The 20,159-nt window shown below is 43.5% G+C and overlaps 4 protein-coding genes across 5 annotated transcripts; 2 read left to right on the top strand and 2 right to left on the bottom strand.

Moving 5' to 3' along the window:
- The first annotated feature begins 6,824 nt into the window (after positions 1-6,824).
- LOC136946391 (transcription factor HES-5-like) lies at positions 6,825-8,191 on the top strand. The gene is made up of 2 exons (XM_067240705.1): positions 6,825-6,913; positions 7,024-8,191. The coding sequence occupies exons 1-2, from the start codon at positions 6,851-6,853 to the stop codon at positions 7,456-7,458; spliced, it is 498 nt and encodes a 165-aa protein (XP_067096806.1). The 5' UTR covers positions 6,825-6,850; the 3' UTR covers positions 7,459-8,191.
- Positions 8,192-11,574: 3,383 nt separating this feature from the next.
- Positions 11,575-13,579, top strand: her12 (hairy-related 12). 2 transcript variants are annotated; one of them, XM_067240479.1, is made up of 3 exons: positions 11,575-11,666; positions 12,315-12,411; positions 12,518-13,579. In XM_067240479.1, the coding sequence occupies exons 2-3, from the start codon at positions 12,343-12,345 to the stop codon at positions 12,932-12,934; spliced, it is 486 nt and encodes a 161-aa protein (XP_067096580.1). In that variant the 5' UTR covers positions 11,575-11,666; positions 12,315-12,342; the 3' UTR covers positions 12,935-13,579. The 2 variants fall into 2 exon arrangements, with proteins under 2 accessions (XP_067096580.1, XP_067096581.1); XM_067240480.1 differs by lacking the exon at positions 11,575-11,666 and having other exon boundaries at positions 12,228-12,411.
- An 865-nt stretch (positions 13,580-14,444) lies between these two features.
- On the bottom strand, positions 14,445-15,036 carry LOC136946309 (transcription factor HES-5-like). Its single transcript, XM_067240607.1, has 2 exons — positions 14,968-15,036; positions 14,445-14,861 (listed from the first exon to the last, which is right to left on the bottom strand). The coding sequence occupies exons 1-2, from the start codon at positions 15,034-15,036 to the stop codon at positions 14,445-14,447; spliced, it is 486 nt and encodes a 161-aa protein (XP_067096708.1).
- Positions 15,037-16,521: 1,485 nt separating this feature from the next.
- Positions 16,522-19,840, bottom strand: tas1r1 (taste receptor, type 1, member 1). Its single transcript, XM_067240614.1, has 6 exons — positions 19,659-19,840; positions 19,189-19,492; positions 18,287-19,054; positions 17,985-18,197; positions 17,775-17,895; positions 16,522-17,444 (listed from the first exon to the last, which is right to left on the bottom strand). The coding sequence occupies exons 1-6, from the start codon at positions 19,838-19,840 to the stop codon at positions 16,522-16,524; spliced, it is 2,511 nt and encodes an 836-aa protein (XP_067096715.1).
- Positions 19,841-20,159: the final 319 nt, after the last annotated feature.

The following is a 20,159-nucleotide window of genomic DNA, read 5'->3' as shown; positions in this document are numbered from 1 at the left end:
TCCCCAGTGTGAGACACAAGCAGCATAGCCAGGACCCAGGCTTGGGTCACACAGATCCAAAACACAGCCATCTGATTTTGGTGAAACCTTTCAGAGAAAACAAACAGGGTTGCAGTGGGAGAGGATTAACCAGGGTAACATTTCTTTATTTTCTGTTATTATAATCTATTTCCATTTTAACTGTGAAGAAGTAAGCTACCATGAGGAGCCATCCATTTGCATTCTGGTACATGGATTAAAAATATTTTTTTCTTTTTGTAGATTTCCATTCCCAGAGATGTGTGTAGTAGAGGAGGAGACAGGCATGGCAAATTTACAGAATCCAGGGAGCTTAAAAATACTGAGCTTAAATTAAACATATTCCTTTAAATAAAATAAGACTGTACCACATATTGATACAGACTGTGGCCTAATACGAAATCTAAAGACGATTGTTAACAATGACATGCTACAATAATATGCTAATATGCTACAACCTCTGTAAGCATAGAGATGGTAGTCTCTTAAGGGGGGGGGGGGGGGGATTAACATGGTGATTCTTTTCATAAAGCATCTACAATATATGGGCCAAATGGGATGGTTAAATGGGGATTTGACACAACAACAATCTATCAAAGCTTGAATCTACTTCCTCTCGCCTTGTGCCAATGCTCAAGTTTAGTGCAGATTATTGTATCGTAATGTATCATAGGACATTAAATCCAGCATTTTGGAAAATAAATTAAGATGTTTTGTCCTGTTGTATAGTTACTCCCTTTCAAGAAGTATGGAATCAAATGATGAAATGGTAAAAACTCACTATTCTAATCAGAGTGTAAACATCAGCATGATTAATGTATGTCCCCAGAGAACTGTTCCCTATGGGCTTTTCTTTTTTTGGTTGTGCAATATATTACATTTGATACATTGTATATTCAATATATACATGTAGGCAACTATTTTCAGAGACAAATGTTTTTCAAGAGTTGTAGTTTTTTAAAGAGTCGAACCTTTCATGTCAGAAAGGTATCAGCAGGTATCAGCACAAACAGTATATTAAATTCAGCAACAACAAAAAATATAAAAAATCCTCTATGTGGATTTTGTTTTAAGTAGTTAACACAGGCAAATTTGTAAAATTACGTAATGGAATAATTGCATCCAATATGCTCCAATTCCCGATTGAACCGGGATGGCATCCTGTCTTTATGGGCAATTAAATAATAATATAATATATTAAAAGACGGGAAGCTAACGCATAATGCCAACTGTAAACAAATAATATATGTTTTGTTTTTTTGCAAATAATAACCTTACCGCTATAGTCTGCTGGGATGGGAATCAGCGAAGTATGGATGATGTTGAGACAAAGCGGGAAATTCAGCCTACTGTGTCCGCCCAATAGTTGAACTGATGGAAAGTCGGTGAGCGCGCTTCGCGTGTTGTTGAAGTCGAGCGCAACCACTTTCTCTGCACTGCGTTGAAGTGATTTACGGTGATCTCTGTCCAGGGTGCTAAACCACTGTGCTGTCCATCGTTGCAACAACTGTATTTTCTCTGATTGCAGTCTCACCTTTCATTCACGAAGCATACGTTCACATTATGTTTATATTTTTTGGTTGTTGAAGTCGTCTCAAAGTTCTGCGTCCAGGTCATAAACGCCTACTAGCATTTCGAACCGTGGATTAAAAAAGAGGGCGATACGAGACTGGGGGGCAGATCGTTTGAACAGCCTGGTGATGACTGACATCTTATTTAACAGCAAGTCGAGTGAAACAAACACTTTCAATTGAAATGTTACAGTTAAATGTAAATGTTTATTAGCCAGTTATATGTACGAGAGAGATTAGTAAAATTATCAGTGACTAGCTCCTAGTTCCTCCTCTGTCTGGTGGGAGGGGCTGCTGGGGCAGCGTTTAGGAGGGCTACAGCAGGAGCTGGAGTCTCCTTCAGCCTCACTGGCTGATCTCTTCTGCCCCCTGCTGCTAGGAGCCTTGTCTGACACCCCAATGTGCTTCCTCTCCCTTGGCTTCTTCTCTGGGAGGGTCTCAGGGTCCTTGAAGGCCTTGATCCTGAGGACCCATCCATGTTTCTTCTGTTGACTCACTGTCTCAGGAGCAGGACTGTCCTGTAGACAGGGAGTCAGGTGGCTGAGCGGTTAGAGAATCGGGCTAGTAATCAGAAGGTCGCTGGTTCGATTAACGGCCGTGTAAAATGACGTTGTGTCCTTGGACAAGGCACTTCGCCCTACTTGCCTCAGGGGGAATGTCCCTGTAAATACTGTAAGTCGCTCTGGATAAGAGCGTCTGCTAAATGACTAAATGTAAATGTAGACAGGAGATAGCCTTCTGAGGTGAGCAGGAACCAGGAACCCTCCTCAGGATCATCTTGAGGGCAGTAGGGTTGGAGGGGTCCACACACAGGATGGACTCACAGATTTCAGCCCTAGCCCTAGGGGCAGACGATGAGCGATGGGTGGGTGTTCGCCTTGGTATCCATTGAAGTCTCTGGTTCAGTTGATATCTTGAAAAGTACAGTAGATGTAGTGCATGTACATTTTAACTTATGGACTAATTAACTCAAACCAGAAGCAGATAGGCCTACATTTAATATATATTGGGCTAAAACAAAAATAACAACAACTATAGCGGAAAAACTCACATTTTTCATGTTATTTTTTGTTGGAGGGTTGAAATTATAACGAGGATATTTGCAGTAAATTGTTGATGACAGCTGCTTCTTTTGTTATCGTTCGTGAAAATGAAATCGAATTTCACTGACACGTTGCATCCAAATATATTAGCGCTAAATGTAATAAATACGGTATTCGAATCGTGCAACCATAACAATGGACATAACGCATCGTAATTCCACGAGTTCCATATAGCGTACCAGTAGGCTATAGAAACGCGCTAACAACAAACAGTTCCTAGTTTACACGACGACTAAAATCCCATATTAACACTTTCAACATATTTTACGAAATTACCAGTTTCGAGAATATTTGTCATCAATCTACATCTGGAAAGGCAAAAGGTGAGGTGAATTTGAGTAGTGGGTATTCTGGTTTGAGTTCAATAGTCCATTAGTTAAAATGTACATGCACTACATCTACTGTACTTCTCAAGATATCAACTGAACCAGAGACTTCCATGGATACCAAGGTTAACAGCCCACCCATAGCTCTACATCCAGGTGCCAAGATCAAAGCTGCCTGCCTTGCTGTTGCTGCTGACCAGTGGCCAAAGTCTGCCCCTAGGGCTAGGGCTGAAATCTGGGAGTCCATCCTGTGTGTGGACCCCTCCAACCCTACTGCACTCAAGATGATCCTGAGGAGGGTTCCGGGTCCCTGCTCACCTCAGAAGGCTGTCTCCTGTCTACAGGACAGTCCTGCTCCTGAGACAGTGAGTCAACAGAAGAAACATGGATGGGTCCTCAGGATCAAGGCCTTCAAGGACCCTGAGACCCTCCCAGAAAAGAAGCCAAGGGGGAGGAAGCACATTGGAGTGTCAGACAAGGCTCCTAGCAGCAGGGGGCAGAAGAGATCAGCCAGTGAGGCTGAAGGAGACTCCAGCTCCTGCTGTAGCCCTCCTAAACGCTGCCCCAGCAGCCCCTCCCACCAGACAGAGGAGGAACTAGGAGCTGGTCACTGATGGTTTTTAAATATATACATTTATTTCTGGCCCGTATTATGTAGAAAATAAAGTATTGCAAAACAAATATTTACAACAATGGCTGTGAATTTATCTAAATTATTTATTCTGGAAATGCACCATGCAAACCTGTAGGCTACTATGAGAACTTATTGAAGTTCAAATACACAAATATGTTTATGTTTCAACCAGTAAAGGTGGCCGGTGACATTCTGGGATACCACTAAGACAAAATTACTACATTCGTAATACAAGGTGTACCCTATAGCAAAAGACAGTGTTCAATTGGTTATTTATAAAGTCAACAACCACAAACCAAATTCATTTTTCTAAGGCATTTATTTTCAACTTTTATAACAAAGATGCTGTACTGCTCACTTACATCATCTGATACACTACTATATTTACTTAAACATATGCATTGGCATAAAAACATAGGTTTCCTTTGCATAAAGGAATATGGCTTTCATTTTCAACACTATCCTGAGAGTGGTCGTAAAGTGACCCTCTCTACAAGGAATACTAAAGCAATTAAATGCTTTTGTTAAGGCATAAAATGCACATTTCGTGGTCCATTAATGGACCAACTCAAATCACAGTTTGGACGGTAACGAAATACATTAAAATCCCTGTCTTTACAAAAGACTATCACAAGAAAACTAGCTAGATAAAATGAACTCCATTCTTCTCTCAAAGATTTCTTATTCCACATTTTCACCTGAGTCCACATCTTCAGTGCTCCTGAGCTTGTAAAGACAAAGATCAGTTTGGCTTAAGTGCAACCTTCCACCTTCTAACTTGAAGGCTTCTCCACCCAGTCTCTTTTGGTCTCTTAGATTCCAGGCCTACTGCATCCAGAGTGGTGCCACGTCCTCAGCAGGAGAAGGGAACAGGCGCAGGGTTTCCCTGGAATGCTTAGAGTAGCCGTTGTGAAAGAGCACAGCCCTCTTGACTGAGAAGAAGGAGACGGTCTTGTCCCACACATCAGCGCTGGAGACCCCGTTGTGGAGCTGGCTCTGAATCACTGTACGGACTCTGTCCACACCATCAGTACACTTCCTCTCCAGGCTCATGAGCTTACACAAGCTGAGGAAAAGGAGGAAAACATAAGTTCAACTGCCCCTCAACATCTCTGCAACAAAGAGGTTTTCACACAGAGATTCACTACACCATCTACCATCCATCTCATCTGCTGTCTTACCTTGTCTGCTGATCCCTCATTGTGAACGTGATGTGGCCTTCAACTACTTCACCAACTTGGAAAATGTAGAATGTTCAAGTTTACTGAAAGTAGTACTTCTGCTTAATTTTTGATGTCCCCCCAGTATTTATAGTAGTTGACTCAGTGATTTAATGCAATGCCGGTTCTCACAGTATCTGGCCAATCGCAGGGCTCTATTGTGACAATAGAATGTGCATGAATTGGCTGAATTAATGAAATACAATGGCCTCAATCCAAACAAACAGGTGGGAGGGGTTCTTTCAGTGTGCCCCGTCACTCAAGTGATGTGCCAGGGCTGGAGATCCATTCTTGGCATTGTGGGACTCCCAGTGATATGTGGTGGGAACGTGGAACATAACATCTGTCTGAGGATGTTTTACTTGGCCCAAAAATACCTCTAGCATTCAGCAATGGTGGATGAAGATGTTAAGCATCTTTGACAGATTGCTTGGGCAAAACTATTTTTATAGTAAAAAATATCCTAAAAAAATCAAGTTCAGCAATATCATAAGAGTATATAAGTAAATAACAATTATGATAGAAGTAGCCACAAGTGGTTTTTATCAAGTACAGAATAATTGTTTGGGAGATATTGTAATAAAAAATTACATATCTTGGCACCCATCTTTCACTATATTCACATAAAACGCTCACATTTAGATCAGAACAGCACAAACATGTAAAACTCTTCAACACAAATCTTCAACTTTACTTTTGCTATTGACTAGCTGATTGTATTTCAGACAACCCTTTTCTCACTGGGAAGAATCTCCAAGGGTTCATGGTTAATAATGGAGCACCATCTGTCCAGTTGGTGAGCCTGGGAGCCCTGGTGACTGGACTGTGTTCCTATGGAGGGGAAGGGAGGGGGAGAGGGGATAGAGAGACAGGGAGTGCAGGGGGGGTTGGCTGTGGTCACTCGATCTTTGTGCGACGGGGCACACTTCCTTTGTGTGTGCGGCCTCTGTGTCATTAACACTGAAGTGTGGGAAGCCCAGGAGTATGACGGCTCCCACGTTCCACTGAGGCAGGAAGGGATCGTGTGACTGGGACACAGCCAGCGGCATGCAGGGTGGCCAGCTGTGTGTGTGCGTGCGTGTGTGTGGGTGTGTGAGTGTGTGTGTGTGTGGGTGGGGTGGAGTGGAGTGTGTTGAGACTGCATGCTGTCGGAAGTCTGAGCGTGTGCTGAGAGAGTGAGTGTGCTGGATAGGCACCTGTTCTAAGCTTTTCAAAAGTCAACACAGGTTAGAGCTGCTGTGGGGGACATCAGTTGAATAACTGCTATGTTATTCATGTTACCCTAAGTGCTATCCTCTTTACAAATGCAATTGGGAGACAACTATGCAACAAATGTAGGGAGTCATATTTCAATTTTTACAAATCCTGTCAGCCCATACATAACAACCCACAATCCAAGTTACACACCAATCCAGCTTTAAAAGTAAACCAAAAACAAATAAACAGCCCCAAGTTCTACTGCAGAATGCACTCGTGCTGGCTAGCCAGTTAGCACAGTGAGAGCCCTCATCTGTTTTAATCATGGCCGCTCACTCCCACCCACGTGTGCCCTGCACTGAAGCACTTTGTGCTCAATCACATTCTCTGATCCTGACATCACACAGGGACGCTCTACCCTCTGGGGTCAACACTTTCCCAGATACACAGAAGCTCTGGGTCAATCTCCCAGGCCCAATCAGCCCCCACTCCCCTAACTCCCTCTCCCTGCCTATCCCTCCACCTGCTCCCTGGAGGCACACTCATTGTCCCCCTTGGAAATAAACACTTCATTGAGCATGTGGCAGCCCTGCTTCCCTCATAGCCCTTCCCAGCTCTCCCATTGGCTGGTGACTGTGAGAAACTCCAACAAGCCCAAGACCCACACATTCATATGGAGATTTGTGGGTATAAATAGAGGGAAGAGGTAGAGAGAGGCTAGCACACTTCTAACTGGCTCTTCACTCACTGAGACCTCAGGCTAACACTGACCACAGCAGCCATGGCACCAACTGTTTTTGGACAAATGAACTACTCTAAGGAGAACCTGACATCCACCCACAAGGTAAATACAGACACAACTACATTTGATGCACTGCAATGTAATTCAGATGATGTTCAGACTTCTATGAATATGATCAAATGAACTAACCGTACCTTGTTTTTTCTCTCCAGCTGAGAAAGCCAATGGTGGAGAAACTGCGCAGGGATCGCATCAACACCAGCATCGAGCAGCTCAAGTCTCTGCTGAGTCCAGAGTTCCTCAGACAGCAACCAGACTCCAAACAGGAGAAAGCTGATATTTTGGAGATGGCTGTCTATTTTCTGAAGCACTGGCGGCAGCAGCAGTATCCACCAGCGGAGACTGATCCCCTAGCGGCGGCTAGCCAGGGCTACTCCCACTGTGTGAAGGAGGCACTGAGCTTCCTGTCCCAGAGCGAGACGCAGACCCAGTCCCACAGAAGACTGCTGAGCCACTTCCAGAGCGTGCAGTCATCCAGCGCACCCAGCCAGGCCCTGAGTCATCTCTCTCCGCCCGGCTCCCCAGTACACCGGGCCACCACCAAGGGGGTGAACCCCACCAACAGCACCCTCTGGAGGCCTTGGTAGAGAAAATACATTATTATGTCAAGTCCAACAGAATTACACAGGCCAGTCTATGACAGGTCTGGACAGTGATTACCAGAGTGACGGAGGCTATTTCTTTTGCATTGGCAAGAGATTCTACGTCGTATAGTTTCATCAAGATGAAGATGGCAGGGTGTGCCAGTATTCCTTTGAAAGGACTAATATCATTCAGATTGTTCTGAATACATCAGCCAGCTGTATGAATACATCAGCTGTATGACAAATTTACACTACTCTTTTCACAAGAGTGTATTTTGTGTTATGACAAAGAGATAATGTAGCTCTGAAATAAGTTCTGATAATAATAACGTAATATAATGGCCCATATTGGGTTGCATCTATATCTGAATGTCTGTGACATTTCTGCTGTGTTTGATTTATTCAAACTTTGTTTTATAATTGATATTCCACTTGTCACTGAATGATGCAATGTGTCAGTTTGGTGTTGTTTATCAATATTATCCCCTAAATGGATCCAATGGATCTACTTTTACCTGTAAATCATTTTATGATTATATGTGACTTGTCTGTCAACCTTTGTTACTGATGGAATAGTTATGGATGACATTAAGCCTGAATGTTACAGGCAAATGTTAAAAGGTTACTTGTAGTAACTTAAAATGAATACCTTTTATAAAGGAATTTTACTTATATTCAACAAATGCTGTTGGTGAAAGAAAATGGTGCATCTTAATTGATGTAAATGAAGACTTTAAAAAATCCAATTCAACATTTGAAAAAGGAAATAAATGAAAAACTTCAAGGAAGTTATATAATTGAAAACTTGTTTCTTCTGTCTGTCAGGATCACACTTTTACATATTGCACCCACAGTCAATGTTTCTAAATGCCTTTCACCACATGGCACTCATTGATCTTACATTTTACATTTACATTTAGTCATTTAGCATACGCTCTTATCCAGAGCGACTTACAGTAAGTACAGGGACATTCCCCCCGACGCAAGTAAGGTGAAGTGCCTTGCCCAAGGACACAACGTCATTTGGCACGGCCAGGAATCGAACCAACAACTGATTCTGATTAATAGCCCGACTCCCTAACCCTAACCGCTCAGCCATCTGACCCCCCCTTAATAGTGATGGGTATCTTAATACCCATCACAGGCTCCTATCACATTCTAATCAATACTACATATATTGACACTCAAAACTCTACATCATGTCACCAGGACAGAAGATATTCATATAGGGGGATACTGTCAGGCTAAAATAATGCCACAAATAATAGACATACTTTTGAGTTATGACCAAGTTACAGTAATCCCCACAAGCTATGTGCGGCTAACTACTGTGCAACAATTTCAAACATTTTTGTGAGAGTATCATTTTTTGAAGCTCAAAAACGATTGCAGAACTTTTGGCATTCAACTTGATTAAACACTATCAATAAAAATAACAGGTATTTCTTGCTGCAAAACTGCTTTCATTCATTATAAGGTAGGTGCATACATGTGCAATAGTGCATAGTAGTTCATTATTGGCAATGACTTCCTGTCCCCCTGCATGTCCAGTGCCACACAGATATTTCCCTGGCTTCTCTATTGTACTGTAGGGATGTTTTGGCAGCCCCTTTGTCACTGGTCACCCAGACACTCGTCTGGGACAGTCGTTGATTTGCATGAATGCTAAAATGACAATCACACCTTCATGACACACCTCTGGAAAGGTGGTCTCAACAGTTAATGAGGAAGGTGGACCGAGGAAGACTCTGAAATTATCATTAAAAGTTGTGTTCTTGTAAATATTGTTCTAAACAGCTTTTAATGTCATGATTGATATGATTTTGTTTCTTATTTTATGTATTACATTCTAGAAATAATTGTATTGCTGTAACATGTACATTTACAAGGTTTACAGAGTTTCTGCTTGCAGCAGACCAACATGTGTTTAACATATTCCCTTGTCTTGCAAGGGAACCACTTGGTCTACTGCAGCCTTGATTAATGATCCAATTTGAATTTGTATGCGTTAGACAACTTTTCAGTCATATGACCGGTGTCCCCATTTTAGTCAGTGAACACGCATACTTTAGGGTCGATGCTCTGATCAAGCAGACGATTTTTACCTACGCCAGAGTTTCATGTCATTAACTGTTTAGCGCTCAAGGTTACAGGTAACGCATTTGTGCACATTTCTATAATTGGAGTCAGATATTAACGAGTCAATTATCTCCCTGAGAATCTAACCAGAATTTAATTGGGTTTCCCAAGCCGGGGACAAACACCAAGCGTCTCCGGCCTTACGAGATCTTCCCCAACCTACAGTACCCAAAGTGTAGCAGAAGTCTTTCAAAAGTTTTTTTCCCCCATACAAGAAGACAGAAGTTGATGCGACAGCGCACAGGCATGCAGGAGAGTTTCTCAGGCTCTGGTCCTCCAGATGGTCTGGCGGCGTCCACAGCCCCTCCCTCCCTCCCTCACTCCCTCCCTCCCTCCAATGAGGGATCAAACACCGTGGCTAATGTGATGTGTAACAAGACACACTTCTATTGTCCTCATTCCGAGGCCACTGAATGGACAGAGAGTGTGGGAAACAGGAGACACCCCACTCACAGAGAGAGAAGCTTATGGGAAGCTGCTCCACTCTGCCACAAGTCCAGGCAAAGTTTATGGCAGGAATTCAGCCTCCCCCTGTCTGTGGGTGGCTGGGTGTCTCTTCACACACACTTAAAGACAACAGGTCCTGGACTTTCCCGCAACCTCAGCATCATGCACCGCACAACCAAAAAAAGCACATAAATTAAAGTGTGTAGCTAAAGCACAAATCAGATGATGTGGTCGGTGAACTACCAGACACTAATTGTAACTTTTACCATTATGCTAAAATGATAACAAGCAATTGGCAAACTATCCTTAAATCCTGGTCGATCCATTTTTTGTTGTACTGTGTCATCATCCTCAATCTCATGACTCAAAACCTTACGGAATATTCGATGCATTTAAAGAAAATGTCTGGGTGAAAACACAAGACATTCTGTGTATCTCTTTGCTAATGTGTAAGGCCCATTAACTTGATTTTTTCCAGATGGTCTGTGACATAGGGTTTCTGTTAGTCCTGCAACAAAGCATCAATTAACATTCCCAATGGGCCAGTGAGGGAGCGGCCTGGCTTTTGTAGCTAGCTTACCCTGGTGAGGCAGACTGGTGGGAAAAGAGAGACAGAGCTCTACTCATAGTACCCACCTGACACACACACACACACACACACACACATCTGCACTGCCAAAGTCTTGTTATGGCACTGTACCAGTCACTATGGCTTTGCCATGTCTGAAAACATTTTATGTTATAGATATGCAGACTTCTTCATTGTCTTTGTGGTATTTGAATGGATATTTGACTAATATCATGATTAGGCCTATAATACTACAGAAAATACTTTTAAATGCCTTGACCGAATTGTAAAAACACAACGAATGAATGAAACGTAAGGATACGAAAGCTTTTGAAAGAAGGTTAACGATGGACTTCTGCTGGTGCCATAAATATTTGTGAGGTTGAGAACTTTCCCACACTTGGCGGCCAATAAGAAGGCCGGGGGCTGCATCTAGAAGATAATAGTTAAATGAATCGCCTGTCAATCAACGTGGAAATGGAGCCCGCTTGTCTGGATGAAGTGTGCGCGAGGTGTGAGGGACGCACGACGTGACACGGGTGGAATCTCCTCCCTCGAAGCTCGAAAGTCTCGCTACACACGCTCACATCACATCAACATGCAACATGTGCCGACACAGGAAAGTTTCACACCTAAACAGTACTCAGCGATATGCAACGTAACAAACGAAAGCAAATTACAGTATACAATCGAACAAATTGTCAGAAGCAAGTGAAAATGTTATGATCTTACACCATTGTGAACACCCACTTAGTTGATCATGCATAAAGCGTGCTCTGAATGTCATTCCTTTAAATTGATGTATTGTGAACGTGATGTTGGGCCTACCACATGCACCGGCTCTATTCTTGAATTTCCTTCGGGATTAAGGTGAATTTAATGGATAATAACATTTTATTTTCCAATTGGCCTGTGTATACAAGCATTTGACACATTTTGTGACTTTGATCCTGACTTCAGTCCACACGCCAACCTAGGCGTAGTTTCATACCCGTTCGAAGCACGAGGGTCGAGTGGAATACGACAGCCCTAAAGACGGTGAAACAGATGTGCTAAAGTAAGTATCTTGAGAATAATTTTTAAACCAGGAAGCCAAAAATAGCCTAAAGCACACCAGAGGGACACTGCAAATTCTTATAAAAAACGTACCTGAGCCATTGTTAAATATCCATTCTACATTCAGGCGTGTGTCAAAGGTTCAGTGATGATTGATTTCAGCTGTACCTCATAGAAATGGATCAACCTGGAAAACAGAGACTGTGTTGAATATGTGAACATGAAAGGGCCAAAATTGTGAACTATACAGCTTAATTGGTACCACTAGCTGTACCATTTTGGCAGACAGGCTTTGCTTTGATGTATTTGTTTATGGCTTAATATGACTGTCTTTGAAGTGATCCTCATTTTCTGTGTCTAGTTTTAACTTGATGTAAAGACTCGTATTTGCATTGAGACTATTTGATCAACTACAGTAAAATATGTGATAACCCAGTTCAAATGGTAATTTGTATCTGCTACTACTCCTGGGAAAACATTGCTGTACTGCACGTTATTGATGCCTTTCCTATTGTTGTGGTGGGCGGCCCACTGGTCTCAGAGTGTGGGAACCCCAGCCTAGCCTGGGCCACATGGCTTTGTGATGCTAATCTGATGCTATATAAGGGAGAGTGCTCCTCCACTAGCACCAGTCATCTCTATATCCTAGGAGAAGCAGGCCTCCAAATCACACAAGCATGGCTCCTTGCTCCACCAACATCTCCTCTATCAACCTTCTCAGGCTCCGAGAAAAGGACAACCTCAGAGTAAGTTTAGTGTGTTATACAATTCCCTGTATCAGCATCTGTATCTGGCCTGGATAAGGCTAAGTGTTTGTAGAACTGTGGACTAATTCAACCGTTTCTCCCCCAGTTAAGGAAACCTATCGTGGAGAAAATGCGCAGAGATCGTATCAACAGCTGCATCGAACAGCTGAAGCTCATTCTGGAGAAGGAGTTCCAAAAGCAGGACCCCAACACCAAGCTGGAGAAAGCAGATATCCTGGAGATGACAGTGAGCTACCTGAAGCAGCAGCTGAAGTCTGCAGCAGGGCTGTCGCAGAGGGACTACAGTCAGGGCTACTCTCAGTGCTGGAGGGAGTCTCTGCACTTCCTCTCAGTCAGCTCCAAGACAGCAGGCTCCACCGCTGTACCTCTTCAACAGCTCCAGCAGCTGCCCCAGGCCCAGAGAGCCAGCAGCCCACAGCTCCTCTCCATCTCCCCTGTCTCCTCCAGTCTCAAGCCCACCACACTCCAAGACACCAAAGGGCCAGTCTGGAGGCCATGGTAGAGACATTGTAGACACCTGTCCAAAACCTGAGGGAGCTTGGACTGCCCCTCACTAAGTAGGAAATATGTATTTCCAAACTGCTCATTTATGGATAATTTCTCTCATCACATTGATGGACATTGATTTGATCAATGTTGGAAGAAATGGTAGTCATGGGTGAAATGTCTAAATTGCTTTACTGTGATTTGGTTTATCAATATTTGCTTTTCATTTCATTTACTGTAAGAATTGAACCTTTTCTTGAGTTATCTTCACTGTGAAATGTTGAACTATTGTGAAATACTTGTTTACTCCAGTGGAGTTTGTTGTTTAATTTGTAGATATAACAGTACTTTAGAACTGTATTTTCTGCCACAGATTTTCTGAGAATATTTCTCTTTGGTTTTGAATTAGCTATGCCAGTTATTCAAGTTATGGATTGATATATCTTTTATAAAGTGACTTAGAATGGAGGATTGTGTGTGTGTTTGAGTGAGTGAGTGGGTGTGGGTACATTTACATTGTAATGCTTCTATTCTTGCACTAAAGTTTTGTATTTGTATGTAAGCTTAGAACAATGTGTGACATTTGCATCACAGTAAAAGCTACAATCATTTAAACTTGTTTACAAATGAAAAGTACTTTGTTCAACATGTGACAATTAAAGCAAGCCATTTAATTCATAATGGCTTAATTATCACCACACACAACTCAAACTGTCTCACTAGCTTAAAGTCAGTTACCTTTAGATGTGCTTCTGTTCAATTTAGAGTGACTTTTTTGTAATCTCAAATAATTTAAATAGCTCCTATTCAGAGAAGTGCTGATTTCTTGTAGGCTACTTGGTACATGTTACTGTTGAAAACAATCCCTTATACCCAATTGGGCTTTGTGTGAATAATAGCTTGTTGCAATTAACATACAACTTTAAACTTCTGGCCTGGTTTTCAACAGTTAATTGAAGAAGTATTTTCATGTACATAAACACTACAGTAAGTTATCCTCAGTAAGTGTAGCTGCTTAGTGATGAATGCAAGATGAATGCAAGATTATGTGGCCACACAAAAGTAAAATAACAAAGGTTGTGACCTAGTCCTAGACCATTCCATCCCAACATGAGACAATAAACGTAGAAAGACCATGGTTTTCTTTTCTTTTTTTTTATTGGATAATTATAACGCTTGGCCTTTACAAAAGGTACGTTTTTTTAACCTAATATGACAATATTGTCAAATAAAGACAAACAGTTCAATTTACACTGTAAATACAATTTGTCACATTTCTGATAGACCTTTTTTTTCATTAAAGAATCTTTGGAAACATTGATAGTGCAGCTCATTTTTGGGGCATTTCTTTCAAGGCCTCTACCCTCTAATAAAGTAAGAGTGAAACATCTATAAAAAATACATATTCATCAATATGATGGAACATTAGGAGCAATAAACTATGGGCAGTTTGGAAATACATATTTCCTACTTAGTGAGGGGCAGTCCAAGCTCCCTCAGGTTTTTGACAGGAGTCTACAATGTCTCTACCATGGCCTCCAGACTGGCCCTTTGGTGTCTTGGAGTGTGGTGGGCTTGAGACTGGGGGAGACAGGGGAGGTGGAGAGGAGCTGTGGGCTGCTGGCTCTCTGGGCCTGGGGCAGCTGCTGGAGCTGTTGAAGAGGTACAGCGGTGGAGCCTGCTGTCTTGGAGCTGACTGAGAGGAAGTGCAGAGACTCCCTCCAGCACTGAGAGTAGCCCTGACTGTAGTCCCTCTGCGACAGCCCTGCTGCAGACTGCAGCTGCTGCTTCAGGTAGCTCACTGTCATCTCCAGGATATCTGCTTTCTCCAGCTTGGTGTTGGGGTCCTGCTTTTGGAACTCCTTCTCCAGAATGAGCTTCAGCTGTTCGATGCAGCTGTTGATACGATCTCTGCGCATTTTCTCCACGATAGGTTTCCTTAACTGGGGGAGAAACAGTTGAATTAGTCCACAGTTCTACAAACACTTAGCCTTATCCAGGCCAGATACAGATGCTGATACAGGGAATTGTATAACACACTAAACTTACTCTGAGGTTGTCCTTTTCTCGGAGCCTGAGATGGTTGATAGAGGAGATGTTGTTGGAGCAAGGAGCCATGCTTGTGTGATTGGGAGGCCTGCTTCTCCTAGGATATAGAGATGACTGGTGCTAGTGGAGGAGCACTCTCCCTTATATAGCATCAGATTAGCATCACAAAGCCATGTGGCCCAGGCTAGGCTGGGGTTCCCACACTCTGAGACCAGTGGGCCGCCCACCACAACAATAGGAAAGGCATCAATAACTTAATGGAGGACCTGCCACAGACTGCTCAGTTGAGATAAACTGATTCTTATCAGGATGCACTGTCCAAGAAATTACATTCTTGTAACAGTAACATGTAATCATCCTCTTCACTCTAAATCAGATAAGCAGAGGAAAATAATCTTTCATTCAACTCATTTCATTTCGACCAGGTGTTGAATTGAGATAGTAAGATTAATTTTCTCAACCTTCCCATCAAAGTCATCTCTTGTATGATTGGATAATTTTTTTATTGGAAAGGTGAAGCACATCAAAGCACTCGATGATTTCACAGACACATATGTGATTTCTATTGGCCCAAACAGATGTTCCTGTAAGGTAATTGCAATGAAATCCAATCCTACAGCCTCTTCACCCACGGCACACTTCTATTGTTCCTGCCTCACTGAGAGTATTAAGCACTGAATGGATAGAAAAAGTGTGGGAAAGCCAACCATAGACCTTACTCACACATCTCAGAGTCAATAGGGTTGACCTCCCAACAACAAAAGAACCTTTCATCCATTCCCTCAATCAACAGGCACTAGAGTGTGTGCGTATACGTGTGTGTGTGTGTGTGTGTGCGTGTGTGTGTGTGATTCTGTATTGTAGCCTCCTTGATGATTAGATATGTTACATCACGCTACAGGTTCCTGGTTGTGATTGTGCTAGTCATCAGTAGAATGTAGTCTTTGGAGGCAAATCTATCATTTGTTCCTAAAGAGTTAAGACAAAAAAACTGATAATTGATCATGTATTATTTTATTTGTTTTATACATAGAGGAAATGTATATTTTCTCAGTAACTGGAAAATAAATTACAATCTTGTTTTACTAGACCCTCTTAGAATGGGATCGAACTCATGTACAATGTGGATTCAAAGTGACGCTCACAATTTTATTCAACAGAGAGGATTCTTGTTGGGACATCTTCATGGTTCTGCAGGATAGACTGGTGTAATTAAGACTTCTCTAAACCCTGGAACAGACGCCCACAGAATGCTTGTGCAGAGGGTGAAGAGGCTGGTATTCATGCCATCAGAAGGCCAGTTAATGTTCTATAGTGTGCCAGTACAAGATCCCTTCAAAGCCAAAAATATGCCACACAGATGCTGGGGAAAGGCAAGCCTACTATCAGATGCAGCTATATTTTCCCAGACAATAACGCAAAAAGCAAAACACTCAAATCTAATCTAATATTTAATTTTAACCGCATTTCAGCCTTACGCAAGGAATCTATACAGAGGCTGACAGATATTGAGCGGTAATCTTTTTTTGAGTTTTTTTTTTACAAACAAATTCACTATTTATTCATGGTGTACATTTGAATGCAATTTTGAAAATGAGCTGTTGTGTTCATCTGAGGTCTCAGAACAATAATATAGATCTTAGGCATAAAGTACCCAAATAGTAAGCCAAGGACACTAGACACTATGGCTAGGACATGCATAGCCATGGCAAACTTCCCTCTGCTAATAAAGTAAACAGTGAAGAAGGATACCCAGGAGATCATGTAGACCATGAGACTAAATGTGACACACTTGGCCTCATTGTAATTGGCTGGCAGATCCTTTCCCATGTAACTGAAAGAGAAGCAGATCATGCTAAGCAGGGAGAGATAAGCCATCTCCGTCATAGCCCCTGGAGACATGGTATGACTGCACTCTATGACAATGCTGTCTGGGTAGAAGTCCAGGTCCTGAGAGGGGTAGGGAGGATTTAGGCTCACCCGCAGGACAGAGATGAGCAAAACAATGACAGTGAGCAGGAGGATGGTGAACTCAGCCCCGCGGTTCTTGGCCCAGGTGTCATAGGCCCTGGGCAGCTTGGAGGCCAACTTGAAGATGCAGACCACCTGGACGGCACGCACGGTCACACAGGCCATGCAGATGCTGAAGCTGAGGATGAACAGAGGCTGTTTGAGGATGCAGGCCAGGCCAGACGGATGGCCGAAGTGGCAGAGGGCGCTGGCGGCAGCTACGGTCATGGCGGCCAGCATCAGGAGACAGGTACGTCCTCCAGCAGACTTGGCCACGGGGGTGTCCAGGTTCAGCAGGAAGATGAGGCCAAAGCTCAGGGTCAGGAGCATGGTCAGGGCCAGGAAGACGAGCAGGATGATGGAGTGAGGGGCGTCCCAGGCCAGGAGTAGCACCGTCCGGTTGAGACACATCTCACTCTTTGGGGGAGCCCACTGCAAGGGTGGGCACAGCTGGCACATGGTGGGTCCTATGACAAGGTCGATTACATCATCACCACAGAGCCGTGAACAATGAACCATTCATTATGATTGTTATTACTGGTATTGAGGGTTAGGTTTTGGTAACTAAACTTGATACTGGAACAAGTCAGAGCTAAATTGATTTAAATTCCCTGTGGCACGGTGTGGGAGCTTTAGTTCAGTGGCAGAGCATCGGACTGCAGATCAAGAGGTCGGACAAAAGCGTCTGCTAATAAATGACTAAATGTAAATGAATGAATACATGAGCTACGTATGCTATCTACTGGACAGTTTGAACATTGCGGTTGAAGATGACAGCAGCTGACTGCTCATCTCACCACTCTTATTAAGGAAGGTGGCAGCTGGACAGGGCATGCAGTCGAAGCAGCATTTGTGTTGTCCTTTCTGCAGCTTCATGTGTCCTGCAGGGCAGTCTGGGGAGCATCTGGATGGAGGAGCCTGGGTGGAGGAGGAACACAGAAATACACTGGCTGAGACAGTCGATCACCTCCTACTGACCGGTTAGCGTCTTCTCTGCTGAGACTTACTGTTCCCGAGCTGCTCATCCACTCAATCTGAGTTGCGTTCACAGTCAGGTCTGTGGGATCTGGGGTGTAAGACCCCACCACTCGAAGAGACCAAGCTGGTCCCCTCCAAATCCAGGTCACAATGTCATAACCGGTGGGTGGGTCTCCATTCTGATCAAAGTACACAGAGCTGTTCTCCACAGAGAATCTCACTTTCTTCAGCCAAGGCAGGAGCTGAAAACAGACACAAACACTGATAAAAGAAAATACACCGTTTTAGCAACAACACATATCTGTTATCTCTAAGTTTCTCTGTTCCTCACCTGCCATGGTTGTACATCAGTATTCTGGCATTCTCCAGAGTCACAGCCAAGACACTGGTGCAGAGCATGAGCCACAGCGTAGACCGCCGTATACACATTAAAAGCCGACGTGATGTCATATTTTTCCAAAGGGAAGTTATTTGCGGCCAAGCTGTAGAGGTTTGTGCGTTGTAGACATTCAACACGCATGTCCATAGTGCCATACGGAAAGCCTGAAGTATTACTCTGCTGCGTTGGAACAAGAGTCTGACTCTCAAACTCCTTCAATTGAGGTATGGCTGCATATTTAACAGACATCCCCAGGACAGTTCCAATGGTTTGAATGCCAGGTATGTCTGACACCAGGGTGGCCACTGACCAGTCCTCTGTTCCTATCCACACCTTGCCTGTCACATTCTGCTGTATGACAAACGGGAAGAACCCACTGACTATTCTTTTACTCGAGAACACAACTATTGTATTGACTTTGGTCTTCAGTATACCCTGAACTATATTGTTCATGATGTTAGAGTTGTCCTGGGTGAGTTTGGGGATGACTCCCTGGTAGGCGATGCAGACACCACTCTGGTCTGCCTGCTCAAACAAGCTCCGCATGCCCTGGAGGCCGTAGTCGTTGTCGCTGCCCAGCAGGGCTATCCAGGTCCACTGGAACCTCACCAGCAGCTGGAGCATGGCGGCCACCTGGTTCTTATCACTGGGGATGGTGCGGAAGAAGGATGGGTAGAGGTACTTGTTGCTCAGCATCTCGTTGGAAGCCTCATAAGAGATCTGGGGGTTCATAAGTGAGAAACAAAACATTTAAGTTGGCATGTGGGAATCAAACTGACAAGAAATAACGTGCACGTAGATTAGACTGTACTGTATCTATTTAATTTAATTCTGTTCAAATCAGGCTCACACACCTGTGGTACTAGATAGGCCCCTAGGAGAGCAGCAGGGGTAAAGGTGTAACTGCTGCTGTCAGGCCCAATAACAGCCACGGACCCTGGGTCTCCCTTGACCCCGGTCCCGGCCCCTCTCTGGTACTGCTGACTCAGGAGGTCCAGAGTGGCCAGCACACTAGCAGGGAGGGAGCAGATGTCGTACGCTTGGTAGCCCAGCGTCACCCCTGGGAGAAGAGACTTGTCTCTGGTGCCATTATTGATTTCTTCTACAGCTAATCTCATAGCTTGTATCAAGTGATAGCCATGCTTATTGGACAATCCTCTGAATAGAAGAACACGGTTAGGTCATTGGTTAGCATCTGAAACTTGTTAGATATCTTACAATTAAATTAAATGTCATTCAAACAAAATTCCTGGTCAAACTAAGTATTGTGACACAAATGATTAAAAAGTAAGAATAGCTAAGAAAATCTTTACAAAGGACTTACTCTTCACAGGATGCCAAAGCAGGTAGACCTGACATGGATGAGGCTGTGTTGTGGAGGGGGAAAAGCCCAGAGATGGAATAGTCTCCTGGCAGCTGCAGACCAGCTCCCTCAGCCAGCGTCCAGCCAGCCATGACCAGGACCAGCCCACACAGCCAGGCACACACACCACCACACACACCCATTCCTCTCAATCTCCAGAAGAGTCAGACCCAATGCTGCCTCAGAGGCACTCAACATCACCTTTACTTTAAGTAGGAGGGATGAATGCACAGACAGAAGGATGGAGGAGGAGAGGAAAGAAGGATGGAGGATGGAAGAGAAGAAATTAGATTAGGATAGTTTTGCATCTTTCTGGGCTAATGGTGTTTAGTGAGTCATATTTGCATGAGATTTGCAAGTTTTTACAGTAGAGTTTGTCTGCTAATGGAAAACAACAGCAAGCGTGTAATAGCCCGGAATTTCTACATCATTCACAGCCAAGTGTCCCTGTAGATTAACTGT

Source organism: Osmerus mordax, chromosome 7 (assembly GCF_038355195.1).
Source record: "Osmerus mordax isolate fOsmMor3 chromosome 7, fOsmMor3.pri, whole genome shotgun sequence".
NCBI lineage: Eukaryota > Metazoa > Chordata > Actinopteri > Osmeriformes > Osmeridae > Osmerus > Osmerus mordax.
This window is presented reverse-complemented; position numbering and strand designations above follow the sequence as displayed.

Coding starts and splice junctions, on each gene's coding strand:
- tas1r1 (XM_067240614.1), bottom strand. CDS start 19,840: ATGGGTGTGTGTGGTGGTGTGTGTGCCTGGCTGTGTGGGCTGGTCCTG. Junction 19,055..19,188: donor GGGCCTATCTAGTACCACAG/GTGTGTGAGCCT, acceptor ATGAACCCCCAG/ATCTCTTATGAGGCTTCCAA. Junction 17,896..17,984: donor GGATGAGCAGCTCGGGAACA/GTAAGTCTCAGC, acceptor TCCTCCACCCAG/GCTCCTCCATCCAGATGCTC.
- LOC136946309 (XM_067240607.1), bottom strand. CDS start 15,036: ATGGCTCCTTGCTCCAACAACATCTCCTCTATCAACCATCTCAGGCTC. Junction 14,862..14,967: donor GAGAAAAGGACAACCTCAGA/GTAAGTTTAGTG, acceptor TTTCTCCCCCAG/TTAAGGAAACCTATCGTGGA.
- her12 (XM_067240479.1), top strand. CDS start 12,343: ATGGCTCCTTGCTCCACCAACATCTCCTCTATCAACCTTCTCAGGCTC. Junction 12,412..12,517: donor GAGAAAAGGACAACCTCAGA/GTAAGTTTAGTG, acceptor TTTCTCCCCCAG/TTAAGGAAACCTATCGTGGA.
- LOC136946391 (XM_067240705.1), top strand. CDS start 6,851: ATGGCACCAACTGTTTTTGGACAAATGAACTACTCTAAGGAGAACCTG. Junction 6,914..7,023: donor ACCTGACATCCACCCACAAG/GTAAATACAGAC, acceptor TTTTCTCTCCAG/CTGAGAAAGCCAATGGTGGA.